Raw genomic sequence first — 18,300 nt, forward strand, 5'->3', positions numbered from 1 at the left:
GACTGGTAAGAAACAAAGTTCATAACTGTAAATGATCTTGTTTACAAAAGATTCAGTGAAGCCATCAGAAAATACAGTAATTTTGATAAAAACTGATTCTAGTGTTAGTAATGTCTTCTAGCATAGCACAGATATTGAGTTTCAATTAGAGTTTCAATGGTGTCTGATTTTTGATTACAATGGTAGTGTGACCATGCATGCATATAAAGTCCACACTGGACTTTCTAAACACAGAATCCAAAGGCCCCCATTTGGCTATGAAGAAGAAAAAAGGTCCAGGAAACATTCTTTTCAATTTCAAGAGTAAATTGTATGCAAGAATGAACAGAACTAATCTTTGTGAGAAAGTCTTGAAGTTCAGACAGAAAAGCTTGTGATATTTAAAAATATTATCTACATATTATGATTACAGCTATTTTGCTTGCTTCAGTTTAGGAGTACCCCTGTTTAAATGTCATTGGCTATTTACTCATGGATTCTTAGGGCATTATGAGTGTAGATGTACTAAAAAGTATATGTAGCCTAAGGAATAGAAAATTGCACATACCTTTTTCTGGGTGTTGTGGCTTTTCCTCAGTCTGCGATGTCGAAAACTGCAGAGTGTGTGTGTGGGGGGTAGGCAGTTTGGTAGAATAAGTTAGAAAAACCCGGGTTTTTTTCGTAACATATAGAAACATATACTTTTATATAGGGTGGGGAAAAAATGAAAGGGTTAATTTTTTTTTTTTTTTAAATAGGGAGGGGGAAGGGGATTAGTCCCTTTCCCCTTCCCCCTCCCTATTTAAAAAAAAAAAAAAAATTAACCCTTTCATTTTTTCCCCACCCTATATAAAAGTATATGTTTCTATATGTTACGAAAAAAACCCGGGTTTTTCTAACTTATTCTACCAAACTGCCTACCCCCCACACACACACTCTGCAGTTTTCGACATCGCAGACTGAGGAAAAGCCACAACACCCAGAAAAAGGTATGTGCAATTTTCTATTCCTTAGGCTACATATACTTTTTAGTACATCTACACTCATAATGCCCTAAGAATCCATGAGTAAATAGCCAATGACATTTAAACAGGGGTACTCCTAAACTGAAGCAAGCAAAATAGCTGTAATCATAATAGTTTATAAAGAGGAGTAACATGGGAGTTTTCCCAGAAATAATATACATTATCTACATATCTGTTACATTGCTGTTTAAAGGGCACCATAAAGTAAATTGTGAGGACTGGAGAAAGTGGTATACCCAAACAATAAAAGGTATACCAATGACACTACCCTCTATTTGTTGGTAACATGTCCTGACTAGTCAAAGTGGATGACAAAATCAAAGAAAAGAATAATATCTGTGAGAAAATCTTGTATGAATAACTCTTATATTTCATCAAATGGAACATATATGAAGGCATCTTAGGCCAAATAACCTTTAGTCATTTGAGCTAGGTTGAAGCTCTGAGATTTTTTCTTTAACACACTGATGGCAGGAAGCACTTCTTTCTGTAGCAGTGTAACATACTGTATGACACATAGGCTAGCATGAACATGTTAAAATCAAACTGTTTTTGATAACAGTCATGGATTTACTTATGAAAGATGCTCCAGGACTTTGTGAATCTGTGCATTTTATGTTAGCTGATAATGGGGAAACCAATTAATAAACTTTCTCCTTTAGCATACTGGAATGTATATCAAATTCCCTACACCTGTTGCTTATCATACTTTCAGATTTGTAGCTGTTTGCCCAGATGACAAATGTCTGGACTATCGGGATTGGCTGAACATGCCACCCTGCCCAACATAGGATTCTTTCAAAAAGGACTCAAATTCTATAAAAGAGCAGCTTTGATTGTGCAATTCAAGCTTTAGAACAGTTTCGATTGTGCCACTCTTTTCTGCTTTATTATTATTACGGGCAACTCCAGGGAGTCATTAGACTCATCGAGGGAGGCCCCAAATCATATTCATCACAACTATTTGACATTCATACAGTATCTATCATACCTCGTCTTAAACTCATTCACTGTCACAGCATCCACCACAGACTCAGGGAGCGCATTCCACTCATTCACTACTCTAAAAGTAAAGAACCCAGCTCTAACACCTTTACTAACCACACTTTTGCCCAGTTTCCATGGATGTCCCCTAGTCCTCCCACAACCAGCCCTGTTCTCAAAAATATCTTCTGAATTAATTTTATAGAAACCCTTCAGTAATTTGAATGTCTCAATCATATCTCCCCTCCTCCGCCTATCAACCAATTTTTGCAACCCACAAATCCTCAACCTGTTCTCATATGGTTCATTCCACAGACCTGCTATCATCTTGGTCACTCGCCTCTGGATCCTCTCCACCTCCTCCCCATCAAGAAGAAACCTAGGTGACCAAATCTGAGCACAGTAGTCTAGATGGGGTCTTATCAAGGCTCGATACAGAGGAACAATAACCTGCTTGTCTCTGCTTGCCAACGTATTCTTCAGCAACCAAGTGATTTGATGAGCTGTTTTGGTCACTTTTGCAATGTGTCCCCTAAATTTCAATTCCTTATCTACCAACACTCCTAAGTCTCGTGCCTCATCAATTTCCTGGAGCACGGTTCCACCAATGCAGTAAACTGCCGCTAATCTTTTCACCCCAAAATGCATAACCTTACATTTTGCCACATTAAACTGACATCCATTCTCCTTAGCCCAGACCTCCAATCTATCCAAATCATCCTGCAAAATTTTGACGTCATCTGCATTCACTATTGCCCTACCCAACTTCGCATCATCCGCAAACAAATGAACTGTTCCTCTCAGATCATTTCCTATATCAGTTATGAACAAATTAAACAGCAGTGGTCCAAGAACAGATTCTTGTGGCACACCACTAGTCACAGGCCGTCTTGTGGACTCTACTCCCGAGTAAACCACTCTCTGATATCTCTCCGTCAACCACCCTCCTATCCATCTCACCAACCCTATGTCCATTCCCATATGCTGCAATTTACTGATTAGAATTCCATGTGGAATCCTGTCAAAGGCCTTGGCAAGGTCCAGTAGAATCACCGTAAACCCATTACCCTTATCCAGTTCAGCCGTCACTGTGTTATAATACGTGAGCAAGTTACTGAGGCATGACCTACCCTTCACAAAACCATGCTGTCCCCAATACAGTATCCCATTTTCTTCTATCCAATCTTGTATTTTCCTCTTGACTATTTTCCCTAAGACCTTGACAATGATTCTTGATATGCTAATCGGTCGGTAATTCACAACAGCAGTCCTGGAACCACCTTTATGCAGTGGAACTATTTTCCCCTCTTTCCATACCCTCGGGACTAACCCAGACCCGAGACTCAAATTAAACAAAATGGTCAAGGGTACTGACAATTCTTTAGCTGCTTCTCGTACAACACAAGCTGGTATACCATCCAATCCCACAGATGTATTGACATTGAGGTTATGCAATAGACTACTCACCTCCACTTCATTAACCACAATTCCCGTATAATCTACTGGTTTATTCGTTTCTGCAATGTCACCACCTGGATGATATACTTTTCCAAAGTGCTCACTCAGTAACTCAACTATCTCAACTGATTCAGTTACCTCCCTACCATCGGCATTCTTTAAAATCAATCTGCCATGTACATTTTTCCTTTTACTTGCTACATATCTAAAAAACTGTTTAGGATTCTCTTTAGCCTGCATGGCCAATGTTCTTTCGTAATCCTTTTTTGGTTTTCTTACCACACTCGTCACCCTTCTGGCCTGCGCTTTATACCGTTCATGTGCCTGCCGGTCACCCTTCTCCTTAAATTCCCTCCATAGTTGTTTCTTTTTTTGCAACTCAAGCTTAATGGTGTTATTCATCCATTTAACCCCTACTTGATTTATTATTCGGACTCTAGGTATACAGTCAGCCATTGCTTCATGCAAGCACTTCTTAACTACCTCCCATGCACTATCAACTTCTAGTTCTTGCAGTTGTACATGCCATGGCACTGAACCAATCAAACTCCTAAGCTTGTCATACTTTCCAGCCCGATAATTCCACATGTACCCTGTCTTAATTGAAAATTCTACACCTTTAGCCACCTCCCAAGTCAAGACCCTATGATCACTCTCACCGATTGGTGGCAATGTGGTCATATTTGTTACAGCCAAATCCTCAGATGTAATTACTAGGTCAAGCACTCTCTGACCCCTAGTATTTTCCATTACATGCTGTCGCAGATAGTTATCCCTTAATAACCGCATAAAATCCAGTTCCTTCCTCCCGTGTGTCCTCTCCTCACTCCAATCAATGTGACCATAGTTGAAATCTCCCATAATAATCACCCTCCTTCCACCCATTTCTTCTATTTGCTTGTGCATACTGTCACCACCATCTTTTCCATCACCTGGTCTATAGCAGCACCCAATTGTATATTTAGTTCTGCTAGCCACAATCTCACACCAAATGGCCTCAAATGTGCTCTTTTCTCTATCCTGCAATTCAACTTCTATTCTCCTTGGCTGGAGTTCATCAGCTATCATCAACAATACTCCTCCCCCCATTTTATTCTCTCTGTCATTCCTGAACACACTATACCCATCACATTCAATCCCACTAGTTATATCATCTACAGTCAGCCATGTTTCACTAATACCTATAACCTGTGGTCTGGAAGTGCCAACCATGGCCAAAAACTCTTCCTTCTTGTTCCTAATACTCCTAGTATCAGTGTACATGAATTTAAGACCCCCATTAGCCCCAACCCTACCTTGATGCCTTATATTAACTATCCCACTCAGATTTGTTGTCCTTATTTGCTCTGGCGTATTATATTCATTCTTACATTCAACTGCCTCCATAAGGACTGTATCTCTACTCCCCCCCCCCCTAACAAATCTAGTTTCCCTGAATTTGCACATCCACTACATTCAGCAACACTTTCTCAAGTCTTCTTACACCGTAACCATTCAAATGCAAGCCATCCATCTTATATAGATCCTTTCGCCCATCAAACTCACTCCACACATCCACAAATTCCACACCACTCGTCATACATAACCCACGCATAAAGTCATTTGCAATTATAGCCCTCCTTTTAAACATTTCACTGTCATACCGTGACAAAAGACTAATCATTCTAACTCTCTCACTCTTTTCTTTTGCTACCTCAAACAATTCATTCAGGTCTTCTATCATTTCCATTTTATCTCCTTTCAAATCATTCGTACCTGCCACAACAATCATTTCTTTCACCCTTTCCTTTTGCTCTCTAATAGACGCAGTTACGTCCTTTATTGTCGCACCAGGTTGGTACGATTTTGTCAAATCCTCTACTAACACACCTCGTACTAACGAGTCACCATACAGCACTCTATCCTTCATTTTGTTCATGTTCACATTCATACGTCTATTTTTTCTGTCATACCTTTTATTATTGGTTGGTTCATTCAGTCTACTTTTGTTCATGCACTCTAGCTGCTGTTTTGCTCTTTCTATTGCACTATTCAACAACGCGATCTCACTCAATGCATCTATCTCATATTTTTTATTCTCTGAGAAACCATTTATACTATCATTCACACTCTCACAATTTTCATGTATAACCTTGCCGTTTCTTGTCATATCCCTATTTCCTTCATTCTGAAGGTTGACAAAAATATCACACTCACGATCCGAAATACACTTCAATTCCGCATTCTCCCTACATTTTCTACACACATTCAATCCTTTATTATAATCTAACCACACTCCGACCGCACTCTGCAAAGCGTACATTTCACAGCTAGTACACTGACTCATTTCTTTTATGCTACCGTTCTTTGATAACGATGGCGAACCTTCATTACTGGCTGCCATTTTCCTTCGCACAGGTGCCATATTTATCTGTAACGTGTTTTGTCAAATTATACGTTATAACACACCAAAAATAGACGCACTAAAATACGCAAGGCAAACAAAACAAAACAAAACAAAACCACACAATATTAAGTAATTTGTATCGATAACTGAAAATGATACTTATCTTATCTGGAGCTTGCACGAACACTACACATTACGAATTCATCTAGCGGCGACTTCCCCTATTTTGAAAACATATATGATGAAAACATATCATCTACATATCCTTTATTGATATGTAGATGATATGTTTTCACTATTGGAGTGAACAAAAACATAACAAAAACGTTATTTGTTTAATTTGGAATTCATACTGAAGATGCCATTGACAGCTGGGTGAACATTTCATGCGATTAAAATTTTAACACAAATGTTCCATTGTACTGATTTTTCTTTTCCTGTGATCTAACAATCTTATTCTCTTCAGTTAGCAGCAAACTAACTTTATTGTTATAGCATTTACTTGCTTCTTTTCTTCAGAGCATATTTTTCTTGTCATCTCATACAGTCTTCCAATGTGCTCTAATGTTGCAGGCATTTTGTGCTTCTTTTGACAAACTGTCCACACTCTCTCACACACATTTCTTGGGAATTCCATAACTTTTAATAATTAACCACAATGCTTCTTTGTCAATACTGTCAAAATGCTTGCAAAATCTATGAAATTTAGGTATAATGGAGTTCTAAATCCTATGCTTTGTTCAATGATGTTCCTTAAAGTAAAAAATGTGATGCATGTTACTCCCTCCTTTTCTAAAACCAGCTTGTTCATGCCTTAATATTTTCTCTACTTCATTTTAAATCCTATTTATCAATATTTTAGTGATTTTTTTTTCATTTACTGACAATAGGTTAATTTTCCTCCATTTCTCACATCTAGTAAGATCACCTTTCTTAGGAATTATAATTATCACTGCTTCTTTCTGCAGCAATCTTTTCAGTTTCAGCACATTGTTAAAGATCAGTTGTAGTTTATCAGTAGTGGTTTCTTTAGTTCTGTTAAGCATTTCTTTTGCTATGTTATCATTGCCCAAAGCATTTCTACTTTTTATTTCCTCTATTACATTCGTTACTTCATTTTAAGATATAGCTTCCAATGTAATATTTAAATTTATGCTTAGGAGGTTTTTCCAATCATTGAACTTCTAATTATGTCAGTTATATTGTTTTCTAAATTTAAAATTTCATCAAAGTGTTCTTTCCATCTTCTAACAATCTTATCTCTTCAGTTAGCAGCAAACCAACTTTATCTCTTATAGAATTTACTTGCTTTTTTTCTTCAGAGCATATTTTTCTTGTCGTCTCATGAATTCTTCCCATGTTGCAGCCTTTGGTACTTCTTCTGCCAAACTCTCCACATAATTCCTTTTATTCTCTCTTGCAGAACTTTTAATTAACTTATCTTTATAATTGCTGAAATGAATTTCTTTAGCTCTCTGGGATTTAGCACTTTCAAACATCTTTTTTTTTAACTTTGTGCCTTTCTTCTATGAGTCTCCAGGTCTTGTCTGATAATTAATTCTTGTTCTTTTTCCTCTTCTTAGCATCCACACAATCTCTTACAACCTCATTATATACCATATAACATTTTTTTCTGTTGCATTTCAATCTTCTCTTCAGGGCTTTTTCCTTTCTCACCTTTTATCTTCTCATTTTCCAAAATATGAAATTGATTTTTTTATCATAATAGAAAAGGTTTTCTTAATTTCAATCATTTTTAATTTAGACATGTCATAATTTATCCTTCCATTCTGATTTCTATTTATTTATTTATTTTTAATCCGTGCAGTTTTAATTTAATTTTCACTGTTAGTAATGATCAGATCATACATCGGTTCCTTGTCTTTTTTTAACATCTAAGAGTGAACTCCTAAAATTACCCTTGATTGCAATACGTATAAAGGAATATATAAGAATGTATAAGGGAAGTAAAAGTTGTATTATTATACAGTAAATGAGGACGAAGCTGTTGTTTCTCCTAAAATTCCTCATGGTGCCCCCTAGTGGAATATGTATATCTTCTTGGCCATTGGGCTGAAGGTCTCGGGATGTACGTCTCCCAAATTTGGGGCAGTCTCATGCAACCAAATTTGTTGAGGTTTGGCATGTTTCTTAGGACTGAGGCTGATTCCATGAAAAGTCTTTAAGTCTCTCAAATTTGAACTTGCTATGGTGTATTATTGTGGCTTTCTTCCACTGTATTTTGTGGCATGTATCCAGAGCATGGTCTGCAAGACCAGAGTGGCTATACTGGTGAAAACAGATGTAGTCCTTGTGTTCTGAAATTCTGATATTCGATGTCCTGCCTGTTTGGCCAAAGTAGGACAGCTTACAGCTGCAAGGGACCTGGTATACACCAGGTAGGTCTAGGGAAAGTGGTTGGTCTTTAGTGGAGTGGATAAGGGATGCCAATTTTCTATATGGTCTGTAACAAGAGGTCAAGTCATGTTTTTTTAAGATTTTGGTAATTTTTTCCGAGGTGACTGGGATGTAGGGAATGGTGATGGATTTAGAGTAATTATTGTTGTCAAGGGGAGGGGAGGGGAGTTGTGGTTTACTGGTTTCAATATTTTTTGGATTTTTTGGGGAGTTGCCATTGGCTGAGAAAGTGGTAATGTGATTTAGTTCAGTGGTTAGGGCTTTGTCATTTGAACAGATTAGTTTAGCCATGTTGTATAGTGTCTTAATAACTCCATATTGTTGTGAGGGGTGGTGGTGGGATTGTTGGTGAATGTATCTGCCTGTATGGGTGGGTTTTCTATAAACAGAGAAAACCAAGGTTCCATAAGGTTGGCAGGTGACTAGTATGTCTAGGAAAGGGAGGCTGTTGTTTTCCTCTTTTTTCAGGGTGAACTTGATTCTGGGGTGTTGGCTGTTTAAGTGTGTTAAGAAGGAGAAAAGTGCACCACAGTCATGTGGCCAAATAGTGAACACATCATCAATGTAGCGAAGCCATATGGTTGGTTTTTGTGGGGTAGAGTTTAAGGCTTTCTCTTCAAAAGTCTCCATAAAGAAGTTGGCCAAGGGTGGGGAGAGTGTTGAACCCATGGCTGTCCCCTCTCTTTCTTTGTAGAATTTTCCCTGCCAAACGAAATAGCCTAAGTTCATTGTGAACTGAAATAGGGCTGAGATATCGGGCAGAAATTTAGCTTGGATTAGCTCTAAGATTTCCTTGAGTTGGACATTTGTGAATAAAGAGGAGACGCCAAAACTGACCATTAATACAGTATGTTGGAGTGTAAGGTTTTCTATGCTGGCTTTGAAGTGGGTTGAGTTTTTTATATGTGATGGTGTGTTGCTAGTATAGTGTGTGAGCACAGTTTAGCTAATTTGTATGTTGGAGAATCAGTGCCGTCCACTAGGGGACGTAATGGCACATTTTCTTTATGTATTTTCGGGAGTCCATAGCTGTCCTACTTTGGCAAAATAGGCAGGACAGAACACAAGGACTACATCCGTTTTCGCCAGTGGCATAGCTAGAGCTGTTGCCACCCGGGGTGGTCCATGATTTTGCCGCCCCTCTCAATACACACCAAAAATACTACAAAAAGTCAAAACAACGTATAGGGAAATAAATTAAAACACTATGTTTATTTTTGAAGTAAAACTTTAATTTCAACATTCTAAAATGTTATTTTTCTTGCATTTCTGTTAGCAAAATCGTCGATGACATTGACGAAGTCTATTTCATAGTAATGTAGGTAATTCTTAATCAAATTTTATTTAGAAAAACTTCAGAACTAGCAAACTTACAGCAATTGTGAGTACAATTTGCAGTAGTATTACAATATTTGGAACTGAGTTCTCGAGACTGTATTTCAGAATTAACTACAAAAGGTCAAAAAGGTTCAAAGTGTCGCTGGGGCGCACCGGCCCTTCCATACTCACCCCCCCCCCCCAGCTACACCACTGATTTTCACCAGTATAGTCACTCTGGTTTTTCAGACCATGCTCTGGATACAAGCCACAGAATACGGTGGAAGAAAGCCACAATAATACACCGTAGCAAGTTCAAATTTGAAAGACTTTTTGGAATCAGCCTCAGCCCTAAAAAACATGCCAAACCTCAAGAAATTTGGTTGCATGAGACTGCCCCAAATTTGGGAAACGTACATCACGAGACCTTCAGCCCAACAGCCAAGAATACCTACATAGCCTGCTAGGGGGAACCATCAGAACTTTTAAGAGAAACAATAGCCTTCTCGCTTCGTCCTCATTTACTGTATGTAGTGCCTGCATGTACATGTCTTTAATTTAAGTTCCTTTGAAGATGGAAAAGTGACGTTGCCGAAATATTGGAAATATATATTAAAGTTTAATTTAATTTATATTCTAGTGTATACTGTAATTTCCTTAAATAAATTAATAATCAGATATAATGCATAGACTGACAAAAGCTAATACTGCTTTCAAAAAATTAAATAACGTATGGAAATCTTCAAAACACCACAATAAAATCAAAATAAAGATCTTCAATAGCAATGTTAAGACTGTATTTTTATATGGATGATAGACCTGGAAGCTGACTAAACAAATGGAAGCTAAATTAAATAGTTTTCAAACAAAATGTCTACATAAAATATTAACAATATTTTTGCACCAACATATAACAGTGATTTATATAAACTGACTGTGCAAAAAAACATCATAGATGAAATTTAAAAAAAAAAATGCAAAAGGAAATGGATTGGACACACATATTGAGAAGGGACAGCAGAGAGATTTCTAGAGTGGCCTTGACATTCCTTGACAAAAGGAAAACCGAAAAGGAAAATGCCTAAATTAACTTGGCAAAAAGTGACAGAAAAGGAAAGAAGAATGGGTGCCTGGAAGAGTTACAAATAAGTCGAATTGGTGGCTCAGGATAGAGCTATTTGGAAGAAACATGAAGCATAAAGTGAATAAGTAATTAAGTATATATATATATTAAAAAAATAACAAAAAACCAGACAAGTAATTCAAAAGATAGAGCACAGTTTATGAAACTTCAACTGCTTTTTGACTTAGCTACAAACATACTGTTTTGCCTAATTCTGTTACTACAAATGGCCAATGCAATACTAAAATTGAAATGAAATGATAAATTTTAAGAGAGATCCTAAACATCAACTTCATTAAATTCCAATCAGCAAGAGAGGAATTATTAATATCATTTTGTTACTAAAAATGATCTGATTGTAATCAAAACTACTGCACTGAGAAACCCTAGCATACTCCCTAAATCCCAAGCAATCTTTCCTCTAAGCTGTGTGCTTGTGCACACAATGAGCGAGAAGCACACATGCGCAACTGTATGTACAAAATTTTTGCTTCCAGAATTTCTAATTTATAGTCAATAATTTTTGAGCATACTATAAAAATGAGTTATATGATAAATCATACTTGTCACTTATTTTATTTAGTAATTCCTCCAATGTCTCCACTCCAATAATACTCTAACCCATTCCTACTAAATACACACTCTAATGTGAGTGAACTGATGCTGGCATCAGCAAGTTGCAAACCCTTTTTTTTTACAGGATGTACTGTCTAGATATTATAGTCACTTGAGCTCGTGCAAGCAGTGATGGATTTTTGTAGCTATGTGGATTTAAGTGAATTATTTATTGCTCACACTTTTATGGATTATAGAAAGGTGAAAAAAGGGCAACATTAATAAGAGAAATATTACATTAGTGGGATTTTTTAGTGCGTTAAACCCTCAAAATGTCACTGTTGAATTTACACATTTAAACAAATATCAGCTGGCCAAATGTGACATAATTTGTTTAGAGACTAAATGTATATGCAGTATTTAAATAGCTAAAGGAGTAAGCATTTATGTAGTTCTTATAGAAATATGTAGCATGCAATGTACAAGATCTTTTAACAAAGATTTGTCAACAATTTTGGCATAACAAATTAAGAGTTTGTGGCTTGTGACTTTTGCTGTTGAGAGTACAAGCTACTGCACACATTTGAGTCTGAGATTGGAAGCTTGTGCACAAAACGTTTTCCATGTACACGTGGGATGGCAAAAATTAGTAGGAACATTGATCTCAAGTGTTAATAAATTCCATTTTGTCAAAGCAAAGATATTGTCATATATAATTTCAACACATTTTTTCCATTTCCTTCTCTCCAGGAGTCCAAATGAAACAAATACGGAATTGCTTTAGAATTCTTAAAGCCAGAGTTCAGGAATAACTTGTGTATGGATGGATAAATCAAATTTAATAAGTGCTTTATGCATTTTGCAGAGTGCAATCAAAAAAGAAACTGGCAGTTAAATGCTAACATAAGTTACCTACTTTTTTTTCAATTACAAACAGAAACTCTACTGCACACATTTGAGTCTGAGATTGGAAACTTGCACAAAACGTTTTTTTACAAAACATTTTTGCACATGGGATGGCAAAAATTAGAGGGAACATTGATCCCAAGTGTTATAAATACTCCTTTCCTTTTAAATGTACTAATGAAGACGGCATGAAATAAATGAGAATGTTCAGTGATATTTTGTTAATAATAATCATCGTAGAAATGAGCCAAAAATTTAAACTTCAACTTAACAGTGAAAATAATTAACAGAAAGATAATAAAATATTCATTCCTAGTTTAGAAACAGGTTGTGATCCGAGGTGATCTTTGGAAATATTAATGGTTTGTAAAGTGATGTGGTTGAAAGTACATGAAAAACTTTTTATGTACTGCAATATTGAGACGAATCATGAACGCTTCAAAAACGAGTTTCAAAAGGGAAACACATTTTGCTTACCATTTCAGTTTATTATTATTAATTGACACCTCCTAGGAGTCCAAAGACTCATCTTGGGAGGGCAATCTACTTCACTCCACTACTCCTACTATTTAATTTTCCCACTACATGTAACTAATACCACCACCACCACCAACAACTGTATTTTTGTTTGTAAATTGCATGTTCTCATGGCCAATTTCCTGTATGTGGAATGAAAAATCTGATATCATCATGAGAGAGGCTAACTCGCCTTCAGCTGAAAAAGCCCATATTTATTATCCTTTCTTCCATATTTAATAAGTCTTCTGAAACATTTGACACATCGTTACATGATCTTATACAGTATATATCAAAGGTTTCGCATACACATATCGCAATATGAACCTTTTCTAACATTTTGTGGAGAAAATGCTTACCAATGCAGGAATATGGTGATAAGATAAAACATATACGAGGAGGGTCTGAAAACTTCTCGGCCTAACAATGAAAAAACGAATTTATAATTTCAACATCATCTTCCTTAAGACTAATACATTTATTTCAGCGATGCTCCAGAGCCATTATCCCATGCCTGTAGTGGTTCTCAGTAAGATATGCAAAATACCCTTCTACAGCTGCAATCATCTCATGATTCGAAGAAAAACGCTGACCAGTGAGGAAGAGTTTTAGTTTTGGGAAGAGATAGAAGTCAGAGGGACCCAAATCTGGGGAATAGGGTGGATGTTCTAACAATTAATAGTGCAGATCCCTTAATTTTCCCACTGACAAAACACTTTGTGGGCAGATGCATTGTCCTGATGCAAGATGATTTTTTTCTTCTGCAAACCAGGTCTTTTCTCATGAATTTTTTTGTCTAGTCTGGTTAAAAGATCAGAATAATATTCACTGGTTATTATATTACAATTTTCAAGATAATTAATAAACAAAATGTCTTTAGCATCCCTAAACACCAATGACATGACCTTTCCTGCTGATGGAACCAACTCTGTCTTCTTTGCCGCTGAAAAACCGGCTTCTGTCCACTGTTTTGACTGCCTGTTTAGATTCTGGTGTGTAATGGTGAATCCAATTCTCATCCATCGTAATAAATCGATGCAAAAAATAAATTTTATTCTTGTTCTTGATCTGCTGTGAGCAAGCATGGCAGCCATCTTGCACAAAGCTTTTTCATTTGCAATTCTTCATGCAAATTATATCCGACACATTCTTTGGAAATGCCTATAGCCTTGGCAATTTTATGCACTTTGACTCGGTGGTCATCCAATAACATATCGTGCACTTGATCAATGATTTCTGGTGTTGATACACTTTTTGGATGTCCCTCATGTGGATCATCTTCAAGACTGGTACAGCCACGTTTAAACTCGGCAGCCCATTTCTTAATTGACAAAAACGAAGGAGAAGAGTGCCCATAAACATTTATGAACTTTGAATGAATTTCTATTGGTGTTAAACCTTTTACAAACAATTTTATAAATTTCGTATGGTATAGCCACGTTTAAACTCGGCAGCCCATTTCTTAATTGTCAAAAATGGAGGCGAGTGCCCATAAACGTTTATGAACTTTGAATGAATTTCTATTGGTGTTAAACCTTTTACAAACAATTTTATAACCGCACGATACTCAATTATATCCATTTCAAGAGATAGAGACAACACTTTTGCTTCAGTCAGTACAAAACAAACTACTTGATAGAATGACTTGCAATTTAAAATGGATGCTTATGACAAATATACCAACTTAGAAAAAAAAATCTTACGAAAGCATTACCATCTATGGTCGAAGCCAAGAACGTTTCAGACCACCCTCGTATAACATATACATTATCTACACATAGTTATTCTCTATCATTTGCAGTTCAGTGAAAGATTCCACTTAAGTGGAATCTTTCACTGAAGAGAGAGACAAAAAGAAGGAAGGGAAAGATGGAGAAATTTCAAAAAAAAGAAATGTTCTTTGGTTACTGAACATTAAATTGTTTGTACAAAATAAGTTATTCTTACTTTAAAAAATTCAGCAGCGGTTTCTGCTTTAATATTGTTGGCTTTCATCATTTTATCTGCATCTGTCCAGAACTGCAAACGTGTTGATAAATTAGACCAATCAAGTAATTTTGAACTTTTGTTCTTTTGTATGTTCACCTAGACAATGGGGATGAAAATCATTATTCACATAAAACAACATACTTCTCATAAAAATGAACTTTTATTTTCATAATTATTGGTGAAAGAAAATTGAATCCTTTCTTTTAGTGTTACACGGTGATCAGCATTCATTTTCAAAATTATAGACTTTACAACCACATTATAAATAACTATTTTAATGCAATGTAGATTACAGGTGCAATAAATACGTTATTGCACCTGTAATCTACAATATATTGGGAAACAGGGCGCAATTCCTATCAGACAAAAGGAACATAAGCGACACATTAAATATAATAACTATGGCGAAGCTGGCCTTTCTGATCATGCCCTGAACACTTTACATAGAATTGACTGGAAAAGCACCAGTTGTTTACATCACACCAAAACATGGTATGAACGTAAATTTAAAGAAGCCTGTGAGATTCTTATCAACCACCCTAATCTGAATAATGATGATCTAAAAATCCCAAGCATATGGAAGGCACATATTATACCCACAGAACCTTTCTCCCTAAGAGTTGACTATAAACAGGACAAGATAATCCAAAATCATAAATCTAATATAACAATTGTCATGTTAAAAATAGGACATCATTGTTACTGTAAGAAAATTATCTATATGAAAGCATGTTTCTCTTATGTTATCTTAAATGGAATTTAGCTTTGATGTAGTTTCTAGATAATTAATTATTTTTTTAATTTTATCTGTATTTATTTATTTATTAAAATATTCACTAGAGGACATACCAGTAGAATAACTGTTGATCAAATCATTGTTTCTTTAGCATACCGTGTGAAATGTAACTCAGCTTGTCCTTGTATAACTGTATATATTCCAGATGACCTTAATATGAAGGTCGAAATGGTGGGAAATTAAAATAGTTATTTATAACATGGCTGTAAAGTCCATAATTTCTAAAATGAAAGAAAATTGAACATTTATGAATTTTCTCTTCAGATAAATACTCTTCACTGCAATATATGATGAAACATTAAAAATGCTATACATGCATACTGAAGAAGTTTACTTCACACCATAAGGATAAATTTCTCCAGGGGTAGTCAATTTCACATACAATGAATGTACAAAATCCAGACATCGTAAATGAGAAAGTGTATTAAAAAGTTTATAGTTATGTCACAAATAAAGATTAAACAACAAAGTTACATCATAACCACAGAAATAAACTTTAATGAAAGTAGATATTTTGTACCAAAAATAACAATACATCATCAGTGTGTAGAAACAAGCAAATTGATGATGAACTACTGTTATTTTCAGCATGAAATATCTGTACTTTCAGTAGATTTAATACTGTGTTTATTGTGTAATTTTGCTGTTTATTAAAGAGCTTGTTTGTGTTTATATACTCACAGAGATTTCTAATAGGAGAAAGGGAGAACAAAAACATAAAGAAAACAAATGATAAAACTGGTTCTTGTTCAAAATCTGAACAGCAGAGCATGAAAGACGAGCACCTGCTAATTTTTTGTTTAGAACACAGACTAGTCATGCTCCAACAAAAAGATGTGCATAAATTCAAACTAAGAGAATGCACAAGAAGTAAGACAAATCTTATTAAGAGGGATATTATCATGATGATTTAGGAAACAAGAGCAAACATGCCAAAATCAGAAATAAATAATGACTGATTCAGATATGAATGCATGTGGTAACATTCTTTGCAAAAAAGAAAAATCCGAGTTTCATGGTTGACTCATTAAGAAAAGAAATATTCCTGGAAAAGAGGAAATCCTACTGATAGCACTAAGTAATTCAGAGAAAAAAAAGAAAAAAAAAAGAATACAGAGAAAAGTGTGCAGCAGCTAAACAAAAGTTAAAGACATGAAGGATATCGAAGATAAATAACACTAAGGTGGGAAAATATTCAGGAGCCTAAGGAAAAATTTATAAAATAGGGAGGAAAAATATTGAAAAATTATTCAGAGATGATAAAAGCAACATAAAAATGAATGGCAGATATTTTGGTTGAATGAAGCAATTACTTTAAGTTAAACTTGCCAAGAAATTATGTTCTTGTTTTATCCAAGCGTAATTAAACAAAGTTTATGCATGAAGTATCTTCACAATTGGGCTACTTGCATATAGAGGCTAATAACCTCACATTAATTGCCTTAGCATCCCACTTTTGGACATGCATCATGGGAAGCACAACTACCCAGAAGAGATATCAAAGTTGAAATAATGCTGAACTCAATATTTCCTATATACAAGTAGTGAAATGGTGATTACCTTATTATTAAACTACTCCAGATTAGAGATAGTAAAATAAAGTTTTTTCCATTAAACTCGCTAAGAAATTGCATTCTTGTTTAATGCTTTATCCATAATTTCTGCATTACTTTAATCTTGGCATGCCTTCTGGTTCTGGGTTCCACTGATGAGACCTCAAAAAAAGGTCAAAACTGATCTGGGTAGTGGTCCCCTAAAAACTTACAAAAAAAAAAAAAAAAAAAACTCATATGCCCATTCACTCAGTCTATTCAAGTTCTCTTGTCACAACACCTCCACTCTTCACGAATTTTCCCAACTTTGCATCATCTGCAAACAACTGAATATCTCTATTCAAAACTTCCCCAGTGTCACTGATTAACATACTAATTAAACAGACACTTGAGGTACATCACTAGTGACTTTACTCTTCTGGGATATTGCTTTCCCATATACAACTTGCTGACCTTCTTTTAGGAAATCCATGCTCTCCATTTACTAGAATATCACTCTTCTTAATCCAGTTCTGAATCCTGGCTATCACTAACCTCTCCAACACTTTAACCACAACACATGACACCAAGATTGGCTTATAATTTGAAGATTCGTGTTCATCACCTCCCTTACGAAGCAGTACAATCTTGCTTTCCATCTACTCCTTTGAGAGTTGACTCAATGTAAGACTAATATTAAACAAGTATGCCAATGCAGATGTTAACCTGACACATTTCCTCAAAACAAGTGGTGCTATATCATCAAGTCTCACAGGATTATTAACATCAATACTTATAGCACCTTTTACTTCTGGGTCCATTCTGGATATTATGCCAATGGTTTAATACTCCTAGTATTAAGCCATTGGCTTTATTAATGTGGTTAAAATTAAGACTTGAATGGCATACATTCAAACATATATTAAAAAAGAAAAAGAAATTATATGAAAAAGTAATTTTTGATATACTTTTGGAGAATCCTCTTATTTACCTTAAAATTTTTGATGCAACAACATTGGGAAATATAAAATCAATAAAATATAAACAGAACTATTTAAACAAATAATGAGCTATAAAAAGAAGTTGAAAGTTTTTCCACTTGGTTACACTATAAATTAAAATGCCAAGAAATTATATTCTTGGTTTAATCCTTTATCCAAGTGTAAGCAAACAAAGTTTGCACCTCAAGTAATTTCAGAACTGCGTAATTCATTTGTAATGAACTTCACATCACGTGCCTTAGTATCCCATAATGCAAAGTACATATCCTTATGGACATGTATAATGATATGCATTATGGAAAGGGCCACTATCCA

General features: G+C 35.5%; 1 protein-coding gene across 3 annotated transcripts in view; it reads right to left on the bottom strand.

The window, feature by feature from the left end:
* The window catches only part of LOC150098264 (spatacsin), an 891,110-nt gene that overhangs the window by 253,385 nt on the left and 619,425 nt on the right, over nt 1–18,300 (bottom strand). For all 3 annotated transcript variants that reach the window (XM_090406151.1, XM_090406152.1, XM_090406153.1), the window contains exon 28: nt 14,615–14,752. In XM_090406151.1, the coding sequence (XP_090262277.1) occupies nt 14,615–14,752 (138 nt within the window). The remainder of the gene's footprint in view (nt 1–14,614; nt 14,753–18,300) is intronic.

The sequence above is a fragment of the Typopeltis vanoorti genome, chromosome 16 (assembly GCF_054136105.1).
Source record: "Typopeltis vanoorti isolate ZY-2024b chromosome 16, IOZ_Tvanoo_1.0, whole genome shotgun sequence".
Taxonomy (NCBI): domain Eukaryota; kingdom Metazoa; phylum Arthropoda; class Arachnida; order Uropygi; family Thelyphonidae; genus Typopeltis; species Typopeltis vanoorti.